At 37.0% G+C, this 23,527-nt stretch overlaps 1 protein-coding gene across 6 annotated transcripts in view; it reads left to right on the plus strand.

The window, feature by feature from the left end:
* The window catches only part of RYR2 (ryanodine receptor 2), a 783,951-nt gene that overhangs the window by 334,689 nt on the left and 425,735 nt on the right, over window positions 1–23,527 (plus strand). For all 6 annotated transcript variants that reach the window (XM_073011864.1, XM_073011860.1, XM_073011862.1 and 3 more), the window contains 3 exons: window positions 12–124; window positions 9,731–9,830; window positions 10,536–10,632. In XM_073011864.1, coding sequence (XP_072867965.1) covers window positions 12–124; window positions 9,731–9,830; window positions 10,536–10,632 — 310 coding nt within the window. The remainder of the gene's footprint in view (window positions 1–11; window positions 125–9,730; window positions 9,831–10,535; window positions 10,633–23,527) is intronic.

Raw genomic sequence — 23,527 nt, forward strand, 5'->3', positions numbered from 1 at the left:
TATCTCTGCAGGGGAGGCTTGTTGGTGGACCATACACCCTGCCTCTAAGCAGCGATCAGAAGGAGAAAAAGTACGAGTTGGAGATGACCTCATCTTAGTTAGCGTGTCCTCTGAAAGGTACTTGGTAAGTGTGGAAAGTAGAATCATGTATCTGGTGATATGCTAAATGACAAGTCAGTAAAATGATCTCTTTAAGGTTTATATTGTAAATTGTCTACGACAATTGCTTATGACCATTCCTCTATCTCTATTAGATTAATTATAAATACTTTCCTAAATAGAAGAAAAATGTGATGTGAGTGGAAATACAGTGAGTGGAATATCAGGTTTGTTCAGGCAGGCTTCCCTCGTGACCTTGATATGCATGTTCATGATATTGATAGTACCTTTTAATAAATTACTTTATTAATAGAATGTAAATGCAGTCTAATTAGGAATTAAAAATTCCATGGTCTTTATTTTGCACCTGATGAAAAGGCTATATTAATGAGGTTGTGATTACCTCTTTTGATATTTATGAAAGCAAATTAGTATGTGAGGAACACTTGCCTTGTTAAGAAAGAAATAGACAAAATAAGAAACAGTTTGAAGTCTATCATTGACATTGCATTGTTTCAAAGAGTAGGGGCTGGAAATGGGAGAATGAAGAATGAAGTTTGTGTTTAATCATTAAATGTTGTATTAGTCTGTTTTCATGCTGATGATAAAGACTACCCAAGACTGGGCAATTTACAAAAGAAAAAGGTTTATTGGACTTACAGTCATGGCGGAAGGTGAAAGACACGTCTCACGTGGCAGCAGACAAGAGACGAGAGCTTGTGTAGGGGAACTCCTCCTTTTTAAAACCATTAGATCTCATGAGACTTATTCACTATCGTGAGAACATGGGAAAGACTTGCCCTCCATTATGTAATTACCTCCCACTGGTAAGATTTGGGTGGGGACACAGCCAAACCACATCACATGCATTTTGAACTTTTGTGGTAAGGTCAATATGTATTTAATTTAACTTATTTAGTAAGTTGTAGTTTTGCCAGAGAATAGTCCAATACAGAAGTTTACAGTAAATTGAAATGAAGTAAGTTGAAATAAAGATGTGAAGGATGCTAGAGCAAAATATTCATTTTAAGGTTGAAAAGTGACTACATAAATATAAAATGGGGCATTGTAAACTTTATATGAATATTCACGTGAAAAATCCCAGACATCACCGTGTGTGATGATTGAAACAAAAATCTGAAATAGGGCACGTGGCAATTTAGCAGATACTGGGTTATGGAAAGTGTTTTACCATGACCATAAATCAAAATGTAGTTCATGTGTTACTGGTTTAGGATTAAGTAAGTAGTTGATACTCCCTTGTTCTATAAATACGAACTAGGGTAAGTTTGGGGGTGTTATAAGTCAGTTTTGGTTTACCAATACACTTAATTCAAGATTTGAAACATTTCTAGGAAGATTGGTTTTGTTTTGTTTCACTTGCCTTGTAGAAGAGGTGATGATGAAGACAAGGAAATGGTATAACAGTGTCTCGTGTAAATGACAGAAACTATTAAATTAAATGGAGTGTCTGATGTTGCATAGCTATTAGGGAGGCCTGGAGCATTTCTCTGCTTTTGTCCCTTAACCAGTGTAGATAGAAATAGTCACCATGTGAATTTCTAAGACAATGCAGGTGTGCAGATTGTAAAATAAGCATTTATTAAGCCCTTGCTATATACGTGCGCTATGTATGTTAAGGTGATGTGTTTTGATCAGATATGCATTTTGAATTGCAGTTATACCTAGCAACCAGTAGCAGTAGAAATAATTCATGCATACTTTTTAATATATAAATTATACACATATTCTATTTTGATTTCAACATAACTATGAATTTTTTCTTATTGTTGTTGTTGTTGTACAATTTGTACTTCTGCTATGTATCAGAGTTTACTTGACAGGATGGCATCATTATGAACTGAAAAATGGAAAGTTCAGACCTCACAGGGCCAGGACTATTCTATCTATCTATCTATTCTACAACTAACCACCTGAGAAAGTCATCTCATTCTCTGAACTCTGGCTTTCTCATCTGTAAAAAATGAGGTTGATGCTAATAGTAATACATAGTGCCAAAGTTATTGTGAGGAAGCAATGAGATAATGGATTTAAATATGGGCAGAATTAAAAAGCACTATACAAGTGAAAGTAATAATAATGATGATACATGAGATTTACCTCCTATGGAAGGAAAGAAACCTCATGATTAATTAAAATTTATGAGTGATTTCCAAGTTACATTTTATTTTAATTTAATTTAATTTATTTTTTGAGACAGGGTCTTGCCCTGTGGCCCAGGCTGGAGTACTGTGGCGATCATAGCTCACTGAAGCCTCAACCTCCTATTCTTCCCAGTCAGCCTCCCAAGTGGCTGGAACTATAGGGATGAGCCACACCTTGCCCAGCCTGTGCTACATAGCCAATTGTTTATGTTCTCTTTCCTGGTAACCTTTCATAGGGAGCTACAAGAGAGCGGCCAACCAGGTTGTTCAAATTTCGCTTTCATTTGGTAATGAAGTCGTTGCTTTTATTGTTCATCTCTATGGACCTGGCATATGGCAGAAACAACAGGAAAGGCCAAGGACACATTACTCATGCTTTCTATCCTCAAATAATTAGTGGAGAAAACAAATCAAACACATACAGAGCTGTATGAGGATACTGTAAGACAGTGAATACGCATTACAGTGTAGCTTGGAGATGCTGAGGGACATTCCTATGGGTATAGAGATGGTGAATTATTATCTTACATTCCCACCGTGGTGGATTAGTAGCGAGTATATGAAGTACTACGGTGTGGATTCAAAGATTTATTTGGAGGACTCAGTGAAAAGGATCTAGAGAAATTGAAAGTTCAAGAAGTGAGTTAGTGAAAGGACTTTGGGATAGGCAGAGGGAGTTGAAATAATCTGTAGAATAAACCCTGAATAACTAAAGATGGACTCTGTGTGTGTGTGTGTATGTATACATATATATGTGTGTGTATTTATATGTATACACACACATATATATTTGTTTATAAACACAAAGTCTGGTGAGTATGAACCTGGGCTAATCATGTAACCTTTAGAAACCCTCAGTTCCTTCATCTGGAGTCTGGGAAATAATAAAGAACTTAACTCATAGGGGTGTTATGGGATTAAATGCTGGAATCCAACAAGGCTCGTAGTTCTGTGAATGGCACATAAAAATTGTTTAGTAAGTTACTGTCACTATTTACTTGGGAGATTTGTGCCTGTTAAGAATAGTTAAAGAAGCTGGGCATGGTAGCTCATGCCTGTAATCCCAGCACTTTGGGAGGCCAAGGCGGGCGGATTACTTTAGGCCAGGAGTTCAAGACCAGCATAGCCAAAATAGCAAGACCCTGTCTCTACTAAAAAAAATACAAAAATTAGGCCAGGCCTGGTGGCTCATGCCTGTAATCTCAGCACTTTGGGAGGCCGAGGCGGGTGGATCACCTGAGGTCAGGAGTTCAGGACCATCATGAACTGGCCAACATGGTGAAGCCCCATCTCTACTAAAAATACAAAAATTAGCCAGGTGTGGTGGCAGGTGCCAGTAATCCCAGCTACTCGGGAGGCTGAGGCAGGTTAATTGCTTGAACCCAGGAGGCAGAGGTTGCAGTGAGCTGAGATGGTACCATTACACTCCAGCCTAGGTGACAAGAGTGAAACTCCGTCTCAAAAAAAAAAAAAAAAAAAAAAAATTGGGCTTACTGGTGCACACCTGTAATCCCAGCTACTCAGGAGGCTGAGGCAGGAGAATTGCTTGAATTGGGGAGGTGGAGGTTGCAATGGGCCGATATCGTGCCTCATGCCACTGCACTCCAGCCTAGGTGACAGAATGAGACTCTGTCTCAAAAAAAAAAAAAAAGAATGCTTAAAGAAACAACAGATATTTAACTAGATGAAGAGATATTTGGGAAAGAAATAGTGAAAGGAATATTATAGGTGATATTAAATAAAGATCTATCAGGTGAAAGCAAGGTTCATCTTCTGAGGAGGTGCTGATGTTGTTAAAAATAAGCAAGTTTAAAAATGTCTGATAACAAATTAGTTAAAACTACCTTCTAAAAATAAACATTTCCAGTCATTGATTTTACAGCTCCTTAGTCATCGGTGTCTATTGACCGATGAGGGATTTTTCTCTCACTAACAGTGATGGTTAAGCTAAGATTAAACTAGTAGTGCATGGGGTACACTCATAAAGCTTACAACTATTACAATGCTAAATTGATGAGAGCTAGTTTAGAGGGTTGGTTTTTACCCTGTCCTCTGAGAATATGCCTTGTGGACAGAAGAGGGTACTGTGGACGGCACCTGGGATTGATCCACTGTTGTCTGCTTTATACATTGAACATTGGGGCACAATTTCTGGGGTATAAAGGGTCTCAGCCTCTAAAAATGATTGTAAACGCCTCGCCCAGGTAATGTCTTTTCTCATTTTTGCTGTTTTATATTCTAATGGCAAATGATATATTAATCTTCTTTTCAAAAATATCCAAAAGGAAAGAAATATTTTTGCTCATTGAAAATCTTATTTTCTTTTAAAGAAGGCCTTAGCAAAGCACCTTAAGAGAAATATACGATTTCAAATAGAGAAAACATGGCCAAGTAGATATTACTGACTGAATTTATTTCACACTAAACAAAATAAAACTTACAAAACAATTTTTTTCTGTGTGTTAGGTGTAAAAATCACTCCAGTATGTACAAATGTTTTCAGTCTGAGGATTGGATTGTTTGCTCTGGAAATGTAGATTTCCAACTGATTTTCTACTGATCAGGTTACTTAATGAAATAGGCCAAGTTTTTCAGATCTGTGAAAACATTGCCAAAAAAACAACTGATTGAAAATCTATTGGGAAAAACAGAATGCTTAATCTAAAGGGTGATGGAAAATGCTTAAGAGAAAGCTATTCTACAGTTCAAAAAATTTACTTGTTTCTTACCCACCTCTAAATGTCTAATACAAAATATGGGTAATTATTGATTGCATAATAAATTGCTGAATTGCCTCAAGTTGTGTGAAAATAATGATAAAAGAGTGATCATAAATATTTTCAAGTGATTTATTATATGAACCAATTCAGTTTTGATTAGTTTGCCCTGAGCCTTTCTTTCCCCTGTGGCTCACATAATGGAACCATAAAATATTACATTTGGAAAGAACAACTGTTTCTCTGCCCCTCATTTATTTATTTTTTTTTTCCAGAAGAAAAAACTGATGCCTGAGGAGTAATATGACTTGTTTACTTGTGTTTCCTGTCCCTAAATGACAATATATTCAGAATGTTGCATCACCAGGGCCGAAGTACCTGGAAGTTTAATAAAAGATGAATAAATGAGGGAATCATTGCATCAGATAAGGGTTCAATTCAGAGATTCTTGGTACGAAGTTTTCGTACCATGGACTTCCATTGCAGGCTGATAAAACTTATTGACTTCATCATAAAAATGGTAAAATGCATAAAATAAATGGATCAGAAAGGAAACTAACGGTATCGAAGTATAGTCTGTGTACTCTAGCTGAAGAACTCCTGGAAGGCGATTTATCATGTCCCTTCCATTTCTGAGATGTTGTGCTTCTTTCATGTAATGTCTTGTTACTCTTGGCTCAGCAGTCTTGATTGACACCCCTCCCACCACTCTGCATTCCAATCTACATTTTTTTTTCTTTTCTTTTTTTTGAGACGGAGTCTTGCTCTGTTGTCCAGTCTGGAGTGCAGTGGTGCGATCTTGGCTTGCTGGAGCACAACCTCTGCCTCCCGGGTTCACGCCATTCTCCTGCCCCAGCCTCCTGAGTAGCTGGGACTATAGGCGCCCGCCACCATACCCAGATAATTTTTTGTATTTTTAGTAGAGACGGGGCTTCACTGTGTTAGCCAGGATGGTCTCGAACTCCTGACCTCGTGATCCGCCCGCCTTGGCCTCCCAAAGTGCTGGGATTATAGGTATGAGCCACTGCGTCCGGCCCTCCAATCTACATTTTTAAATACGATGTCCTCTGAAGATTCATGTGCCTATTAGAGCTTGAAAATCACTAATCCTAGGATCAAAGTGAAACCTGGGTGCCCAGAGATTGGTGGCCAAAGCCCCTGTACTGCTGTTGGTGGATTGATGCTACCATATTTTCCTGTAAATCCTACAGTGGTTGCATATTTCAGCCTAAGGCCAACTTGGCTTTCATCCTCAGCCAATGTCTGTTTTTGCTTTAAGGATAATTCATCCCAGTTTCAGTAATTGAAACTGTTGTTGCTTTCCGAATATTGCATACCACAAGCCTGACGTGATGTAGTTTTTACCCAGACTTCCCTTTGCTGTTTAAGCAGCAAAATTGGAAGCATTCAAAATAGAATATTTTCTTTAGAAGAGTAGACCTTATTTAGAGAACTTTCTGTGATTGTAATATAATCTTAAGGACAAATTTGGGGCTTTTTCCCACAGACTGAAATTTTCATATTTATGGTTCTCTCATATTTGTTATTTATCTTCAGGCATAGATATGATTTGGAAATTGCTTTTTTAACTCCCTCACCCTATTTTGTCACTGCTGTAAACTCCTTATTGCCTAAAATAGAAGGTCGTTGGCCTGGCGCCAGCCTTTGTCTGTGGGCCTATCAGTGATTCCACCTCTTAGCATGTGCTGTCAGCTCCAAAGATGAAGCTCTTGGCTGTAATGTATGTCCCCGTATCTCCACCTCTGTGCTCACACTCTTGTCTTCAGCACATTCCCCTTATCAGACATTTCCCTTCTCAGAACTTCTGAGAGGGCCAGGGGGCTCAGCCCACTTCCGATGGCAAGGTTTCTGGTATGTTAAAAATAAAAATTCCCAAATGGTTTACAAAAGTGTTTGGTATGTTTTACATATTTGCGCATAGCACATTCACATTATTAATCCACATACTCAAATCCAATGTATTTAGACACTTGTTTGGGGACAGCATCTCCAAAGATATAAATGTGAGATACTGGCCAAGTGATCCTACTGACTCCCTCAAAGCCCCCAACCCATGAGAAACTCCACTAGTGCACTGGCATGATCTTGGCTCATTCCTAGTTCTGCCTCCCGGGTTTACGCCATTCTCCTGCCTCAGCCTCCCGAGTAGCCGGGACTGCAGGTGTCCGCCACCATGCCCAGCTAATTTTCTGTATTTTTAGTAGAGACGGGTTTCGCCATGTTAGCCAGGATGGTCTCGATCTCCTGACCTCGTGATCTGCCCACCTCGGCCTCCCAAAGTGCTGGGATTACAGGCATGAGCCACCATGCCCGGCCCTATTTATTTTTAATTTAATTGGTACATAATTTTGTACATAATTGGTACAAAATATCACATGTAGCCCATAAATATGTATATGTTTTACATATACATACACAAAATACATGCACAAAATGCTCTACCTCAGTATATAAAAAGTGTAGCATGCAATGTTTGAGGTGATAGATACCTCAATTACTCTGATTTGATCACTGCACACTGTGTGCATGTATCAAAATATCACATGTGATATGTTTGTATACTGAGGTACAGCATTTTGTGTATGAATTTTTTCTATGAGATTACAAGCACCCTTGGGGTGGAGAATGTATACTATTAATATACACAGTACATTCAGTGAACCCATGATGAATTAACAAATGATGGTAATCTACGTATCATAATATTACATGAGCTTTCACTTGGTCACAAATATAAGCACGGGTGATTTGAATTGTTTTCAGAGTGTGGTTAAAATCGGTGTCATTCACATGGATATGTATGTGTGTGCGCATGTGCACGTGCCTTTTTTTTACACTAAGTTATTGAAATAGTATTTATGGAATAGCTTAAAATATGTGTTTTTAAGTTTATGATACTTTTGATTTTATGATTTTGGTTATCTTCTCCACATACATGTTTATTGGATAACATTGCCAGATGCTAGGAATACAGCTGTGAACCTGCGTCAGGTAACTTCTAAAAGGCAAAAAGAAAATAATCCCAAGAATTTCATTGCGTGATAATTGCTTTGAAGGGAAATATATTCTGCTTGTTTGTTAAAGCAGGTGGGATATGATTTATTTGTAAACAAACAGTTTTAACATATTGGAGAAGAAGTTGAGTCAATAAAGGAATCTTAGCTGGGATTACATGTAAGAATGACAGATGGAAGTGAAGAAGAAATTGTACAAAAGCAGGCAGCTAGCTGAGGTTGAGGAGAGGCATAAGAGCAAATTATTGCTAAATCTTATGTATCCGCTGGTAAACTTTCAGTCTTACTAATTGGAAAAACGACTGATAAACCCTATATACATATCACAATGTTAAAAGTTTCTTTGGTTTTATTTTTAAGAGAAACAGAGTGAACGACCTCTTCTTGATGGTGACTTGAGAATAGTATCTTTATGTTAAAGAGATCCTTAGGATGTTTAAAAGGCCTCTGGAGTACACCTAAGGTGACTACTTTAGGCTGTGACTGATCTTCATCTAACTAAGATGGTCAAGATTTCTGGTCTGATTAAAGTCTGTGAAATCTTAGGCTATCATCAGCATTGGCAAAGTGTTACAGAAACATTGCAGGGATATTGGCGATGTTTACTGAGAAGACTCCACGAAAACAGGTGGTTGCTGTATATGTGTTTGAAATTCTAGAGGCAGCCAGGTAATGATTAGTAAAATAAGCAAGGCATATGGCTGTACTCATAATTTTGTTTTTCTTAGTTAACATTCGATAATTCAATCTGATGGCTCTAAAAGATATTAAGTATGTTTTATTTTAATATGTTTCTCTTTCTAAGAAGGAAAATCTGAAATTTGGTAATACCTGAATTTTGGAAGAAATGTAGCTTGGTTTTAGATAGCTGTTAGGAAATATCGCCATCTAATGGCTTTTGTATCAAATTGCAGATAACAGTTCCTGAAGGACTCCGTAAAAGACCCTGTAAGATGCTAACGACTTCATAAAATGAAGACTCCATAAACTTAGTCCAATAGATTTCACTTACTTCATCATCAAAAAGCTGTCAGAGTGTAATATGTGGAAAACCCAATTATAATTTTTTCTTTTTTTCTTTTTTTCTTTTTTTTTTTTGAGACGGAGTCTCGCTCTGTCGCCCAGGCTGGAGTGCAGTGGCCGGATCTCGGCTCACTGCAAGCTCCGCCTCCCGGGTTCCCGCCATTCTCCTGCCTCAGCCTCCCGTGTAGCTGGGACTACAGGTGCCCGCCACCTCGCCCGGCTAGTTTTTTGTATTTTTTTTTTTTTAGTAGAGACGAGGTTTCACAGTGTTAGCCAGGATGGTCTTGATCTCCTGACCTCGTGATCCGCCCATCTCGGCCTCCCAAAGTGCTGGGTTTACAGGCTTGAGCCACCGCGCCCGGCTCCCAATTATAATTTTAAGTGCTCATTTTGTTCATCAACCACCCTTAAAACAAAAATAGTATCTTGTTACAAATAAACTTATTTAGTGTATTCATTTATGCATATTTTGATTATTGACTTAAGTCAGTAAAAAGTTTTAAAATCCCTAAATTCAGAGAGGAACTTCTTTTCTTCTGACTAGGTTTTTGATTCTTGAATGACAGGTTGAAACAGATGTTCTCTATGAACATAACCAAATCAGCAATGTTAAGTTTGCATTGCTAGAAGCGCTTACATGTTACAGCTTACCAGAGCCTGAAGTGATGCCTTCTTTTGCCTCTTGATACAGCACTTGTCTTACGGTAACGGCAGCTTACACGTGGATGCCGCTTTCCAGCAGACTCTCTGGAGCGTGGCCCCAATCAGCTCAGGAAGTGAGGCAGCCCAAGGTAAAAACTCCACTTCAATTAGAGGGCCTGTCCTTGATGCAAAGTTGACAGTCATCTTTGGAATTGTGATAATGAGCTGATTCTTAATTAGAGCATTTTTGTCTGTGTCTAAATATTCTGTAATGTGGATACCTGAAATTTGAGGATCTTGTTTAAATTGCTGTTTTAAAAGTGAAGCTTGGATGAAGATTAATCTTCCATTATTTTTATGCTACTGTCAGCTTTAGTTTATTTGTGTGTGCTTTCCGTGATAGCTTCCTGTGGGTTGTTTTCTTCAATTTTTTGACCTCAGGGTGTTGCCTAGTTGGACTAATGTCAAGATTTCTTGTTTTCTGAGGTCATGCCTTATAGCCGGAACAGGAATTTTAGAAAGAATCAGGGTTTCCTAGGGAAATATCTGTATATGTTCTGGCTATTACAAATTATATAGGTTCACATCTGATTGAAATGTGTTTGTATGTTTAACAGAGGATTTTATGTGTTTGAGGTCCTGCTTTTAGTGGGAATATCCCTAACTGTGGGACTCGGGCACCTGGAACTCAGAGGGAACAGTAGGCACTGTCTATCTCTGTGACCTTGACCAGGTCCTTAAGACTCACTAGACTTCAGTTTCTTTATGAAAGTAGAATATTGGACCAGATGATCTGTCCAGCTAACAACATCTGACCCTGACAGTCCAAACTGAATGATTTTTGATTTTTACAGGGTATCTCATTGGTGGTGATGTCCTCAGGTTGCTGCATGGACACATGGATGAGTGTCTCACTGTCCCTTCAGGAGAACATGGTGAAGAGCAGCGGAGGTTGGTACCCGAGCTCATTGCATTGAGACTTGCACTCTTTTGTCTTGATGTAATGAGTGACCACATTGCATTAAACTACTTAGAACTTCACTAAATGCTCATTAGTTTTGATTAATTTTCTTTTTAGAATATGTAACCTCAAACTCAGTTTTGAAGTCAGAGTTCTCAAATTGCGTACAATTTTAGGACCCTTTGCTATGACCTCTCATTTATTGATACAGATGATAGAATTGATCACTTTCTCTCATATTTAGTGTGATATAATACCTCTCTCATGTTAATTTATTTGGCACTGGGACAAGATTAAAATAGTATGAATCTACTGAGAAAAGTGCACAAATATTACAAAACCATAAAAATATTTAGGATAGTTTGATTGCTACTGCTCTACCTCACAAATTAATGAATGTAGTAAGATGAATATGTAAATAAGAGATTGCAGTGAGAGAAGGCATTGTGTGGATGGTTCGTTACATATCTTTAAATCTTTTAGTGGATATTTGTCATATTAACATGGACACTTAGGTAACTATTAATGATTATTTATTTTTTTAATTTAATAAAAATATATAGGGACCATTTAGAAAATTAATAGCCATTTAACCAGCTGCATAATCTCAGGAAAAGTACCTCTGAAACCTGGGTACTGGGTCTTAACCTCTGTTCCCAGGTAGACCTAGATGATAGTTGGGAGTGACATACATCCCCTGGAAACATTCCGTAAGCTAAAAATGCCGCTTTCAGTAGGTTTAGGAAGATGTCGATGGTGTCAGTAGGGTTTGTATAAAAGATAACAGAGATTGTAAGACACTTGGATTAAGGAATTAGTTTCAAACACAAGTATAAACTTAAGAACTAGAGAGATTGCAAGTATATTCTGGGAACAGCAATTATTCCAGAGCGATGAGGGGGAAAATGGAAGAAAAGGTGGAAAGTAGACAAGAGAAGGATCTTCAGTGCCATTCCCGTGGGCAGGTTTTTATTCTGAGGTTGTTAGGAAGGGATGTGGGGATTGGAGTGGAATAGTTAGTTCTCTTTTAAAATAGTAACTCTGTTAGGCAAGGAGAGCTTAGATTAGAGGTGGGGAGAATCTAAGGCAGGGAAATGAAATGCAGTAATTCATGTGACAAAATCTAAGAACTTAGCCCAGAGAATGCCATCAGAATGGAGAAGTGTACTTGCATCATAGACATTTAGATAAAAGCGATGAGTTTAGGGGAGAACTAGATACAGACTGTGAGAGAAGGTATCAAATTCAGCGCCATCTTGTTTCTGCCTCAGGGGAAGACAGCTGGGGCTGAAGGATTGCAGGAGATGGTGCATGTTTGCTATAAAAGATGGAGTTAAACTTTGGTTACACATGAGTATAGTCTATGAGACGTCAAGTAGGAAATTGGGATTTCTGAGTCTTTAACTGAAAGCTTGGGATGGATGCAAATTATAAGTGTAAAGTGGATATTTAAAGGAATGGGGTCTATCATATGTTCATCAGATGGAGAGGGAGAAGCTGGGAGCTGGGATTAAATGTGTTTATCAGTTTGGGCATTGCCTTATGAAGGCTGTAAAGCCCTGGAATAACCTAACCAGGTGGGAGGCTAAGGATGGATTCCTACAGAATGCTAATGTTTAGGATGTGGACAGAGAAACGAGTCAGTAAGAGAGTCAGAGTGATAGTTTAGTGGGGAATCAGGGAAATTAGTCATTGAAGCCAAAGGATTGAGCTGTGGATATGTTTAATGCTATGATGCATTCATTTGGAGTTAGGGCTTATAAGAGACCATGCCAGAGTCTTTGGATCCTCAGTCCCTGATTTGTTAAATGGAAGACTTAGACTAAATGATTCTTAGAGCACTTTTAGCTGTATGTACAGACACTGTAGAGCTTTGTGGTTAAGGTAATGGACTCTAGAACCAGACAGATCTGGGATTGGGCCTCTGCTCTGCCACTTACCAGTTGTGTGACTCATGCAGGTGACATAATCTCTTTAAACATTGGTTTTCCCTCTTTGTAAAATGCAGCATAAATATTATCTCCTACTTTGTGGGGCTATTGAAAAGACTAAATAAGAAAATACACGTGAAATACTTGATGCATATTGAGAAATCAACACATTTATTGTTGTTGCTGTTATTATCCCTATTATTTAGACTGAAGAGGCAGCATTTAGCCAGATATGATTAAAAAGTTTGAGGGACTCTGGGCATGTGGATGACAGAATGGTACAGCATAGACTTTGTAGGAAGAGAGGCTAGACTAGATCCAAGAAGATCCTTTTGATGGCTAGTTGTGATTGCAGAGAAATCTAGGGGACAGTTCAAAGATATTTTAATCGTGTTCTGGACCCACTCTCCTTTTGCATATTTGTTGAAGCCTGCCCCTCCTTTCCAAATACTCTTCTTGATTTCATGTTGATAATTTCAGTGTCAATTTAATCTCAGTATGTAATTAGACCAGCCTATCAGGACTCTTAGTAGGTAGTGATGGTGGTAAGAACACGTTTGTTTGTGTCCCTTTTTATAATATATTTACATGGGTGAAATTAGATGAAAATGGATGTCAGATGACGACTTGAGGGAGAAAATGAGTCAGCAATAGGTAGCACAGAGCCGAAGGGATGTAGCTTAAGAAAAAACTGTGTTAGTTATACTGGGATTGAGCAATTATTTGAATTGAATGATAAAAATAATTCCTTGAATTTCAGTTATATAGCACTTTGTTATTTCTAAATCTTGTTAATACCATTGCTTAGAAAATTTTCAGCCTCCCTCTGTTATTTCCCTAGGTCATTGTAAGGAACTTGGGGGAGGCAAAGGATAGCTCAGCCTGGAAGCAGCCTTCCTTTATTTGATATCAGTCTTTACTGGGGGAGATGTGCATAATGATGATCTAAAAATATATTTTTTTCATTCATTAAAGAAGTAAAAATAATTTGATTTTTGCATAGTGACTTGAAAGCTAGAGAAGGTCCTGGGAAATATGTAAAAAAATTTTTTTTTACCTTTTAATTCTTTCCTGTAATTATGATCTGGCTATACTCATTAGTTGTATGCTGTTGTTAACATTAAATAACTAAAGTTCAATTTACTTTTTTAGGAGACATAGTGGAAACTATTAAGGAGATAGCCAGAAGAGATGTTTACTTCTGAGTGATTTAGGAGTAGTCTGGTCATAAATGCTGTGTGTCTACACGGATTTGTCCACCTGTTTCTGCTTTGTTCTATTGACAGTTATTTAATATACATAACTGTAATTGTAGCTATTGAAAATCCAGCTCAATTTGGATATCAGTAGAGGTACCTTTACCTTCCTTTTCACGTTTAGATATGTATGTGTATGTGGTTACCTATTCATTCTCCTAAAGAATGTTAATAAAGCTCTTAGAATGAAGAGCATATAGAGCTATTCAATTAAGAAGAACTAAATTGGAGATGAGGCCTATCTGAGTTAAACTAAATATTTATCTTTTTCTCATGCTTCCTGCCCATTTTGCTTTTATGGATTGAATTCTGATGTGTTTATGAAATACAGCATCACTATTGTTTTAACTTACTTGAGATTTTTTTTAGGAAGACAAATCGCTCTAAAATGACTAGTAGTCAACTTGTCCAAACAATAAAAAATAGTGAAAATATAACCTATAGTAGTTGTGAGCAGTCAAGTGAAAGGGAGAGATCCCATGAGTATTAACTATAGCGTCATAACTTTTCAGTTCTTATTAAACGCTTCAGTTAGTGAGATAGAATGAGTTAAAGAGAAGCCAGTCTGGTAGTTGGGAAGGGATGTGTCAGCATCCCTTGTCAATCATGTTTTAATTATTGCTTTAAAAATGGACTTTTGGGCCTGACGCAGTGGCTCACGTCTTTAATCCCAGCACTTTGGGAGACCGAGGCGGGCGGATCACGAGGTCAGGAGATTAAGACCATCCTGGCTAACATGGTGAAACCCCGTCTCTGCTAAAAATACAAAAAAAAAAAAAAAAAAATTAACCAGGCATGGGCGCCTGTAGTCCCAGCTACTCGGGAGGCTGAGGCAGGAAAATGGCATGAACCCGGGATCTTGCAGTGCATGGAGATCGCGCCACTGCACTCCAGCCTGGGCGACAGAACAAGACTCGTCTGAAAAAAAAGAAAAGAAAAGAAAAAAATAAAACCTTTTGCACAACAGGGTAACTACAGCCAACAATAAATTTATTGTACATTTAAAAATAACTAAAAGAGTCTAGCTGGATTGTTTGTGACACAAAGGATCAATGCTTGAAGTGATGGATCCCCCATTTACCCTGAAGTGATTATTATGCATAGTATGCCTGAATCAAGGCATCTCATGTACCCCATTGATATATAGACCTACTACATGCCCACAGAAATTAAAAATAAAAACTTAAAGAAGTAGGCTTTCATTCTGGAGGCTTGAAATTTGATTGCTAAATTTTATTTCAAGCCTGACATATTTTATGTGGAGAGTATTTTCTGTTCTAGACTGTTTGTAGATAGCATCTCATTATATCCATCCAAAATTTTATGTGAATATAATAAAATATCAACAAAGGCATTTCCTTTATATGCACACAGACTTATTGATGGATTCGATATGCACTACATGAATAAACTCTGCATACTTTTACATTAATACATTTTAAAATGGATGCATTGGGGAAGATTATTTGGGGCCTATAGTTTGGAAATCTATTAAGGAAACATTGTTTGAAAAGCATTGTTTATGTTAAAACCAGGTTTGCGATGTTGAAACTAGTTTTATTGATTCAATAAGAATTTGTAGGATGACTATTATTTTCTGGGTGCTGGGGCTTATAGTAGTATACAAAAATTTACAAAGTTTATTTTCTCGAGAAGTTTACATTCTAGTAGGCATATATGACAGTAAATATGTTTATTTATAAATGCATACACTTACCCATGTATACAGAGATAAAATGCATTAGGTGATGATAAGAGCTAAGGAGAAAAATAATGCATGGAAGGGGATGGAGAATGTTCATGTGTGTGGTATGTTTGGTGGGGTGGTAAGAGGGAGAGGTGGGGGGAGAAGGAGAGAAAGGTTGTTCTTCTTCCACCTTATCTGGCATTACTCTTGGCATATGCTTGCTGTGTCTTGTTACTTTCAAATGCAGGCCAATTAAGTCATAGTTTCTGACAGTATCTGCAAATAAATGCTACCTTTGCTTTCCAAAATGTGACTCAGCAGGAAAAAGCTATGCCATGTGTATGCATGACAATATTTTTACCTCCATGCCTCTTTTAATATTATTATGATGATTTAATGAGCTTTAGTTGTAAATAATTGATAACGCATGAGATGGATTGGATATAATGAATTAAATGTCTCTCCGTCTGGCTTAGAAAGAGATTCCATAGTTTATATCTGTGTACAAAACTAGATGGATGACTAATATCTTTGTGAGGATATTTGTATGCTTTTGGCCACCACCTAGGTGGAAGCTTTTAAAGCTATTCTGTTGTTCTCCAAAATGGTCAAGGATAAAGTTTAACCTAGGAGGGCTTTTCTTCTTTTTCTCTGTCTTCAGGTCCTGCATATATCTTTTCGGCCTGGAACTGAGAGTTAGATGAGTCAGCTAAACAGTCTTGCTGGAAAAGTCAGTACATAAAGGAGAGCTACTTTCTGCTTTTTGCCTCTTCTCCTTTGGGAGAGATTCACTTTTTACCCCAAACTTAAACTGATTGCTGATTGCAGAGAGCGCAGTAGCTACTGTAGTTTGTCATGTTCTGGAAGCCTGACTTGGTCTAGAGCCGCATTCTCAAGGCATGGGCTGGATAGAATGACTGCTTCAAAAACGTGGGCTTTTAACACAGAAGATTAAAAATATTCATAGGAATTTGAGCTGCTGGATCTTAGCAAAAATGAAAAACAATGAGACATTTGATGCATTTAGAGTATATGAATAGAAAAACAGACAATAGGTTAAAATCAACATTATACAAAAAGAAATCTCTCAATGATTTTCTCAATTAAAATTGAAGAACATGACTTGTCTACATTGGGTTTATTAACTTAATCTATATGTAAGCAATATCTTTCAGAAGGAAAAAGAGAAAGAGAAGCATCTTCTTTTTTAAATTTCCAGATGGCTTTATGGTTGTATTGTGTCTACAAAGGATGCAAAGTAAAGGTAACAACATGTATTTTGTTGTTTTTCTGCTCTAGTCCTACCTACGTAATTCTTTCAATGGTGATTCAAAGTATAAGTTATTGTTGTTTCAAATTCATGCTGATTCATTTACATTTTATACAGAAGTGTCATCTCAAAACATACCTATTTTCCCTTGTGCAGCAACTTGAATAGAGCTATTGTGGCAAACTCAGCCCCTGAATAAATAAGTAATGCTTCTTGAGATGCTGGTTAGGCAAGTGCTTCTTGATTTGTTACTAGGAAGAGACTCCTGACAGCTGCTTTAGCACCTGCCTGCAGCTCAGCTGCTCAGCCACACGCTCCCAAAGGTACCAGCAGCAGAAATTCTCCTATGAAAATGTGTCAACTGAGACACTTATAATTTCACTCTGAAATAACCTTTTAAGACTGGATTTGCTTTTCAATCACCTCAACCGAATTCCTTTAATATTTATTGAGGGACTGATATAGCCCAGACATTTTTGGTATATGCTGGGTATGAAAACATGTCTGAGGCCCAGCCACTATCTTTCTGGAACTCACCATCTGTATTAGTCTGTTCTCACACTGCTGTAAAGAAATACCTGAAACTGGGCAATTTATAAAGACAAGAGTTTTAATTGGCTCACACTTCTGCGGGCTCTATAAGAAGCATGGCTGGGAAGACCTCAGCAAATTTACGATCATGGCAGAAGGGGAATGGGAAGGAGGCATGGCTTACATGGCTGGAGGAGGAGGAAGAGAGCGAAGGGGAAGTGCTACACAGTTTTAACAACCAGATCTCGTGAGAACTCATTATTACAAGGATAGCAGGGGAAAGTCTGCCCCCATGATCCAGGCACCTCCTATCAGTCCCCTCCTCCAACATTGGGGATTATAATTCACAGTGAGATTTGGGCAGGGTCACAAATCCAAACCTTATCACCATCTTTTAAGATCTCAACAACACTGTATTCAGGATGAAGTGAATGTTAATCTGGGAGAAGCCATTTATAATTTTTGTAAAACTTAGATGGTAGAAAACATATTTTACCATTCAACCATGTGAGAAAGATCAGCCAAGTCTTTGTTGACCTTTGATTTTGAAGGATATTTTTGTCAGTCTATGAAAAGTTAACAAAAAAGCTTTTCTTTTCAATAATTAGTTTGAACCTGCTGTTCAGTATCAACTCTAAATGGGAATTGCAGGTAATTGTGAGTGACTGTAAGTATTTTTCAGATGATTCCTACATACTTTTTAAATACGAGGGTCTAGTCATAAATGAACACAACCAAACTTAACTTGATTGAGGACACGTCTGCTAGTAGGACTGTCTTTAACTTCCCCACACTTTCACTTCCCCCATCCCATAGGGCCATTGATCACCCTGTTGGTCTGCATATTCATCTCTTCCATTCAGTTTTCAGTCAGGGCTGTGCCATTCATTTCTTGCATACCTTTTGCGTAGTGAGGTATATGTGGGAATCGGCATAAAAATGCTATTATTTTGTATTTGTGAAAGAAAGAAATGGAGAAAAAATAACTCATACACTTTAATGTAAGTTTGGTTAAGGATGGCTATATAGAGAATCACCCTTGGTTGTGAGGTCCCCCATTTATATTATCTTGACAATTCCCGAAGGATTGTTATCTGCCAGCAATTAGGGGAGGGGAAAGAAAGCCCTTTTAATAAATCAGCATAATAACCTGAGTGAGTAGAAAACTATTTTGAGGACTATGAATGATGTATGCTTGGCTAAGTCATCTATATTGAAAATACCTTGATTTCAAGTGAGTAACTCTACATATGGGAAGAGTCTCTGGACCAATAGAATAGGAATCTGAATCTTGACGACAGTGATTTAAAACAAAAGCATTTTTCGGGTTGTAGGTATCTTTGAGAATCTAATATATGCTACAGATTCTTCCATAGAAAATTTACATACTTGCCAACATGCACAATTTTTGTGATGTTAAATTATGTTTTCTCCCACTATTTTCTCTATTCTTTCTTCCCATTTAAGCAGCCAGCAGTCCCTGTGTTTCTTTGCCTAAGGGGAGGTTTGAGACTTGGCAGAAATCTCAAGTTTTCTATAAGGCATCTCTCTTGCTGACTTTCAGTCCCCAGAGATTAAATCTAAGGCAATTGTTATGCTTAATGTCTTAGACAGAAAGGAAAGAGGGATTGCTTCAGACAGAAAAAGGAGACGTTTTCCCCAGACTTAAAAGACATTCACATGGATCAACTGGACTTTCATACATACACAAAAGAGAACCTGGGCCTAAACTTCACATTTTATATCACATCTAATTCCAAATAGATCACAGACTTAAATATGAAACACAGACTTTTAGGAAAACAAACATAAAAGTTTTAGGGGAAAAAAACGCAGATAGAAAAAAATCTTTGGGATCATAGAGTTCTTAAACTTGACACCAAAAGCATGTCTATAAAAGAAAAAATGAGGCTGGACACAGTGGCTCACACCTTTAATCCCATCATTTTGAGAGGATGAGACAGGTGGATCACTTGAGCTCAGGAGTTTGAGACCAGCCTGGACAACATGGCAAAACCCTGTCTCTACTAAAAAATACACAAATTACCCAGCTGACCATAAATTGGAGAGATGAGGAGCATCTAGAAAAGGATGCAACCGCCAGTGAGGTAGGAGGAAAACCTGGAGAGTGGAGTCAAAGCACAAGATTGTCAAGGGCAGTGGGGTGATGAGCTATGTCAAATGCAGTTCTCCCCTCAAATATATTCATAAATGGAATGCCCTTGGAACAAAATGTTTTCATTCTTTTCTTTCTTATAGCCTCAGCTATGAACTTTGTGCATTACTGTCAAGTCTAATCCACAGACTCATTCTCCTGAACTTCTCTCCTAAATGTGCAAGTTCTTACTGCATATGTCTGCATGAATTTCACTTGAGACAGCAATTCAAATATATCAACCTTAATTTAATTCCGTCAGAGATGTTTTCCTTCTTACAGTCCGTAACTTGGTTATGTATACCAGTCTACTGTGCTCAAAACTTTGCCTTGACTTTTCTGTTTTTGAAATAAGAGAAAGAAGGACTTTAAGTCCTATTGATTTTATTGCTATTTTTTCCTCTCTTAGACTTGTTTCTCTTGCTGATATCAATTTTAAGGGTGCACCTTCCTGTTTACTGTGATTTGAGGGTTCTGTCGTGCTGTTGCTTTCAGATTAATATCCAACGTCCTTTAACTCCTTATCCTTTTTATCCTTGTGGATTTGTGACCCCCATTCAGAAAAGTAGATGAGAAAACTTTCTTAACTTTATCTCTTCATCCCACCGTCAACCACTGAGGTATTCTTGCACTTTGAACATGGCAGCATTCTACTTCAAGATTCTGCAACCTTTCTACTGCACTGCCATGCTCCTCATATCCTCATTCTTTTCTTTGCGTGCTGAATTCTTACTCAGCTCCAAGGGTGAACCCAAATATCTCCCTCATAAAAACTTTCCAGAGCTCTTATTGGCAATTTATGTCCTTTCACCCCCTTCCCTCCTCTTCCCTTCCCTCCCTTCCCTCCTCTTCCCTTCCCTCCCTTCCCTCCTCTTCCCTTCCCTTCCTCCCCTCCCCGCCCTTCCCCTCCCTTCCCCCATCTCTTTATATGTAGTTTCCCCATAATACCACATAGGCTAGTTTTTGTTGTTCGTGTCTTTCTTACCATGTTAAACTGCATATTCGTGGATACAGGAACTTTGGTTTTTTATATTTATTTTTCGTAAAATATGTACCTGTGTGTCTAGAATGTGAATGGTAAGCAATTAGTGTTTGTTTTTGGCTAAATACAATTATATTTCTATATACTGTTGTTTATATGAAAGAACAGAAAGATAATAGTTCTTCATATTATTTACTTTTGCAACATTTACATAAACACATTTGTAGCTCTCCATCCTTCTCTTTTAAAGAGAATAATCAAAGTTTATTTGAGATAGCCTGGTGTTATTTTGTTTATTCTGGAGAAAAAAATGCCCCAAAAACTACCTCCTTTTTTCCCTACTAATATATTCCTAATATATTTTCATTACTATATTAATATTTGTTGAGCTGGATTGCCTAATGATTTTTTAAAAAATTAATAAACTTTATTATATACTTTTAGATTTACAGGAAAATTGAGCAGAAAGCACAGAGAATTCTCCCTCACCAGTTTTCCTGTTATTAACATCTTGTATTAGTGTGGTACTCTTGTTATAAATGATAAAGCAATATTGACACATTATTCTTAATTCTCTAAATTATGCTTACTCAGTGGTGTACATTCGATAGGCTTTGACTAATAACATATATTCACAATTGCAGTATCACACACAATCATTTCACTGCTCTAAAAATTCCCTATTCCCCACTTATTCCTTCTTCCCTCCCCTGAACTCCTGAAAAAATAATTTTTTTTTACTGTCTCCATAGTTTTGCTTTTCTCAGAATGTTAGATAGTTGGAATCATATAGTTATAGCCCTTTCAAACTGGCTTCTTTCACTTAGCAATATGCATATATGGACTCCTCTATATCTTTTCATGACTTGATAGCTGATTTCTTTACATCACTGAAAAACATTCCAGTGGGTGTGTTACAGTTTATTCATATTTTGGAAGACATCTTGGTTGCTTCCAAGTTGTGGTAATTAAAAGCTACCATTAATATTTACAAGTTTTGTATAGACCTAATTTATCTGGGTAAATATCAAGGAGCACAATTGGTGAATCCTATGGTAAGAGTATGTTTAGCTTTTTAAGAAACTGCAAAACTGTCTTCCAAAGTCACTGTATCATTTTGTAGTCTCACCAGCAATGAATGGGAATCCTCACCAGCATTTAATGTTGCAGTATTCCAGGTTTGGGCCATGGTAACTGATGAATAGTGATACCTCAGGTTGCAAATGATGACATATGACATTGAGCATCTTTTTAAATGCTTATTTGTCATCTGTATATCTTTGATGAGATGTCTTAGATCTTTTGGTGAATTTTAAATTGTTGAATTTTAAGAGTTCTTTGCATATTTCGGATGCCAGTCCTTTCCCAGATATGTGTTTGCAAATATTGTCTTTTAGTCTCTGGCTTGTCTTTTTATTCTCTTAATAGTGTTTTCTTGCAGATCAGAGGTTTTTAATTTTAATGAAGCCCAAGTTACCAATTTTTTATTTCATGGAATGTACTTTTGACATCTAAAACGTCATTGTCAAATGCAAGAACATCTAGATTTTTTCTTATGGTATTTTCTAGCAGTTTTATAGTTCTCTGTGTTACATTTAGGCCTATGGTTCATTTTGAGCTAAATTTAGTGGGAGGTGTCAGGTGTGTTCTAGATTAGTTTTTCTACACATGTGTATAAAGTTGTTCTAGCACTGTTTGTTGAAAGGACTATATTTTCTCCATTGTATTAGGTCTGTGATCCATTTTGAGTTAATTTATGAAGGGTGTGGTCTGTGTCTAGATTATCTATCTATCTATCTATCTATCTATCTATCTTATCTATCTATCTATCTATCTATCTATCTATCTATCTATCTATCTATCTATCTATCTGTCTGTCTGTCTATGAGGGTATCCAGTCTTTTCAGTACTATTTGGGGAGAATTTCCATTGAATTACTGATTCTTTGTTAGAGATCAATGTACTGTATTTGCGTGGGTCTATTTCTAGGCTCTCTATTCTGTTCCACTGACCTATTTGTCTGTTCTTTCACCAACATCACACTGTGTTGATTACTGTAGCTTTATAGTAAATCTTGAAATCAGATAGTGTCAGTCTCCCAACTTCATTCTTCTTCAGTATTGTGTTGGCTCTTCTGTGTCTTTCACTTCTCATATAAACTTTAGAATCAGTTTGTTAATATCTACAAAATAACTTGCTGGGATTTTGATTTTGATTGCTTTGAAACTATAGATCAAATTGGGAAGAACTGACATCTTGAAAATATTGAGTCTTCCTATCCATGGACATGGAATATCTCTCAATTTATTTAGATTTTGTTTGACTTTTTAAATCAGAGTTTTGTAGTTGTTCTTATTTAGATTTTGTACATATCTTGTTAGATTTGTATTTCAGCATTTAATTTTTTGGTATTAGTATAAATAATATTTTTTACTTTAAATACCTATTGTTCATTGCTGGCATAGAAGAAATTGATTTTTGCATATTAGTGTCCTGCAACTTTCCTATAATTGTCTATTAGTTTCAGGAGATTTTTGTTGTTATTCTTGATTCTTTGAGATTGGGATAAATAATTATGTCATCTATGAAGAAAAACAGTTTTATTTCTTCCTTCTCAGTCTGTATATATTTAATATCCTTTTCTTATCTTATTGCATCATCTGGAACTTCTAATACAGTCTTGAGTAGTAGTGGTGAAGAGAACATTCTTGATTTGGTCCTGATGCAGAAGCAACAAGTTTCTCATGATTGAGTTTGGTGTTAGCTGTAGATATTCTTTGTAGATGTTCTTTACCAACTTGAGGAAGTTCCCTTCTATTCCTCATTGCCTGAGAATTTGTATTATTAATAGACACTGGATTTTGTCAAATACTTTTTCTTCATCTATTGATATAATCAATGACTTTTTTCTTTAGCAGGTTGATATGATGGATTATGCTATGGTTCAGTGATATCTTAATTACCTTATATATACAAAAGGAGAAAATATTTATTTTTTGCTATCATATATGTATTCAAACAGTACATTCCTTTTGAAATAAAAAATAGTGATTTCTGGAAATACCTGTTATGA

The sequence above is a fragment of the Chlorocebus sabaeus genome, chromosome 25 (assembly GCF_047675955.1).
Source record: "Chlorocebus sabaeus isolate Y175 chromosome 25, mChlSab1.0.hap1, whole genome shotgun sequence".
Lineage (NCBI taxonomy): Eukaryota > Metazoa > Chordata > Mammalia > Primates > Cercopithecidae > Chlorocebus > Chlorocebus sabaeus.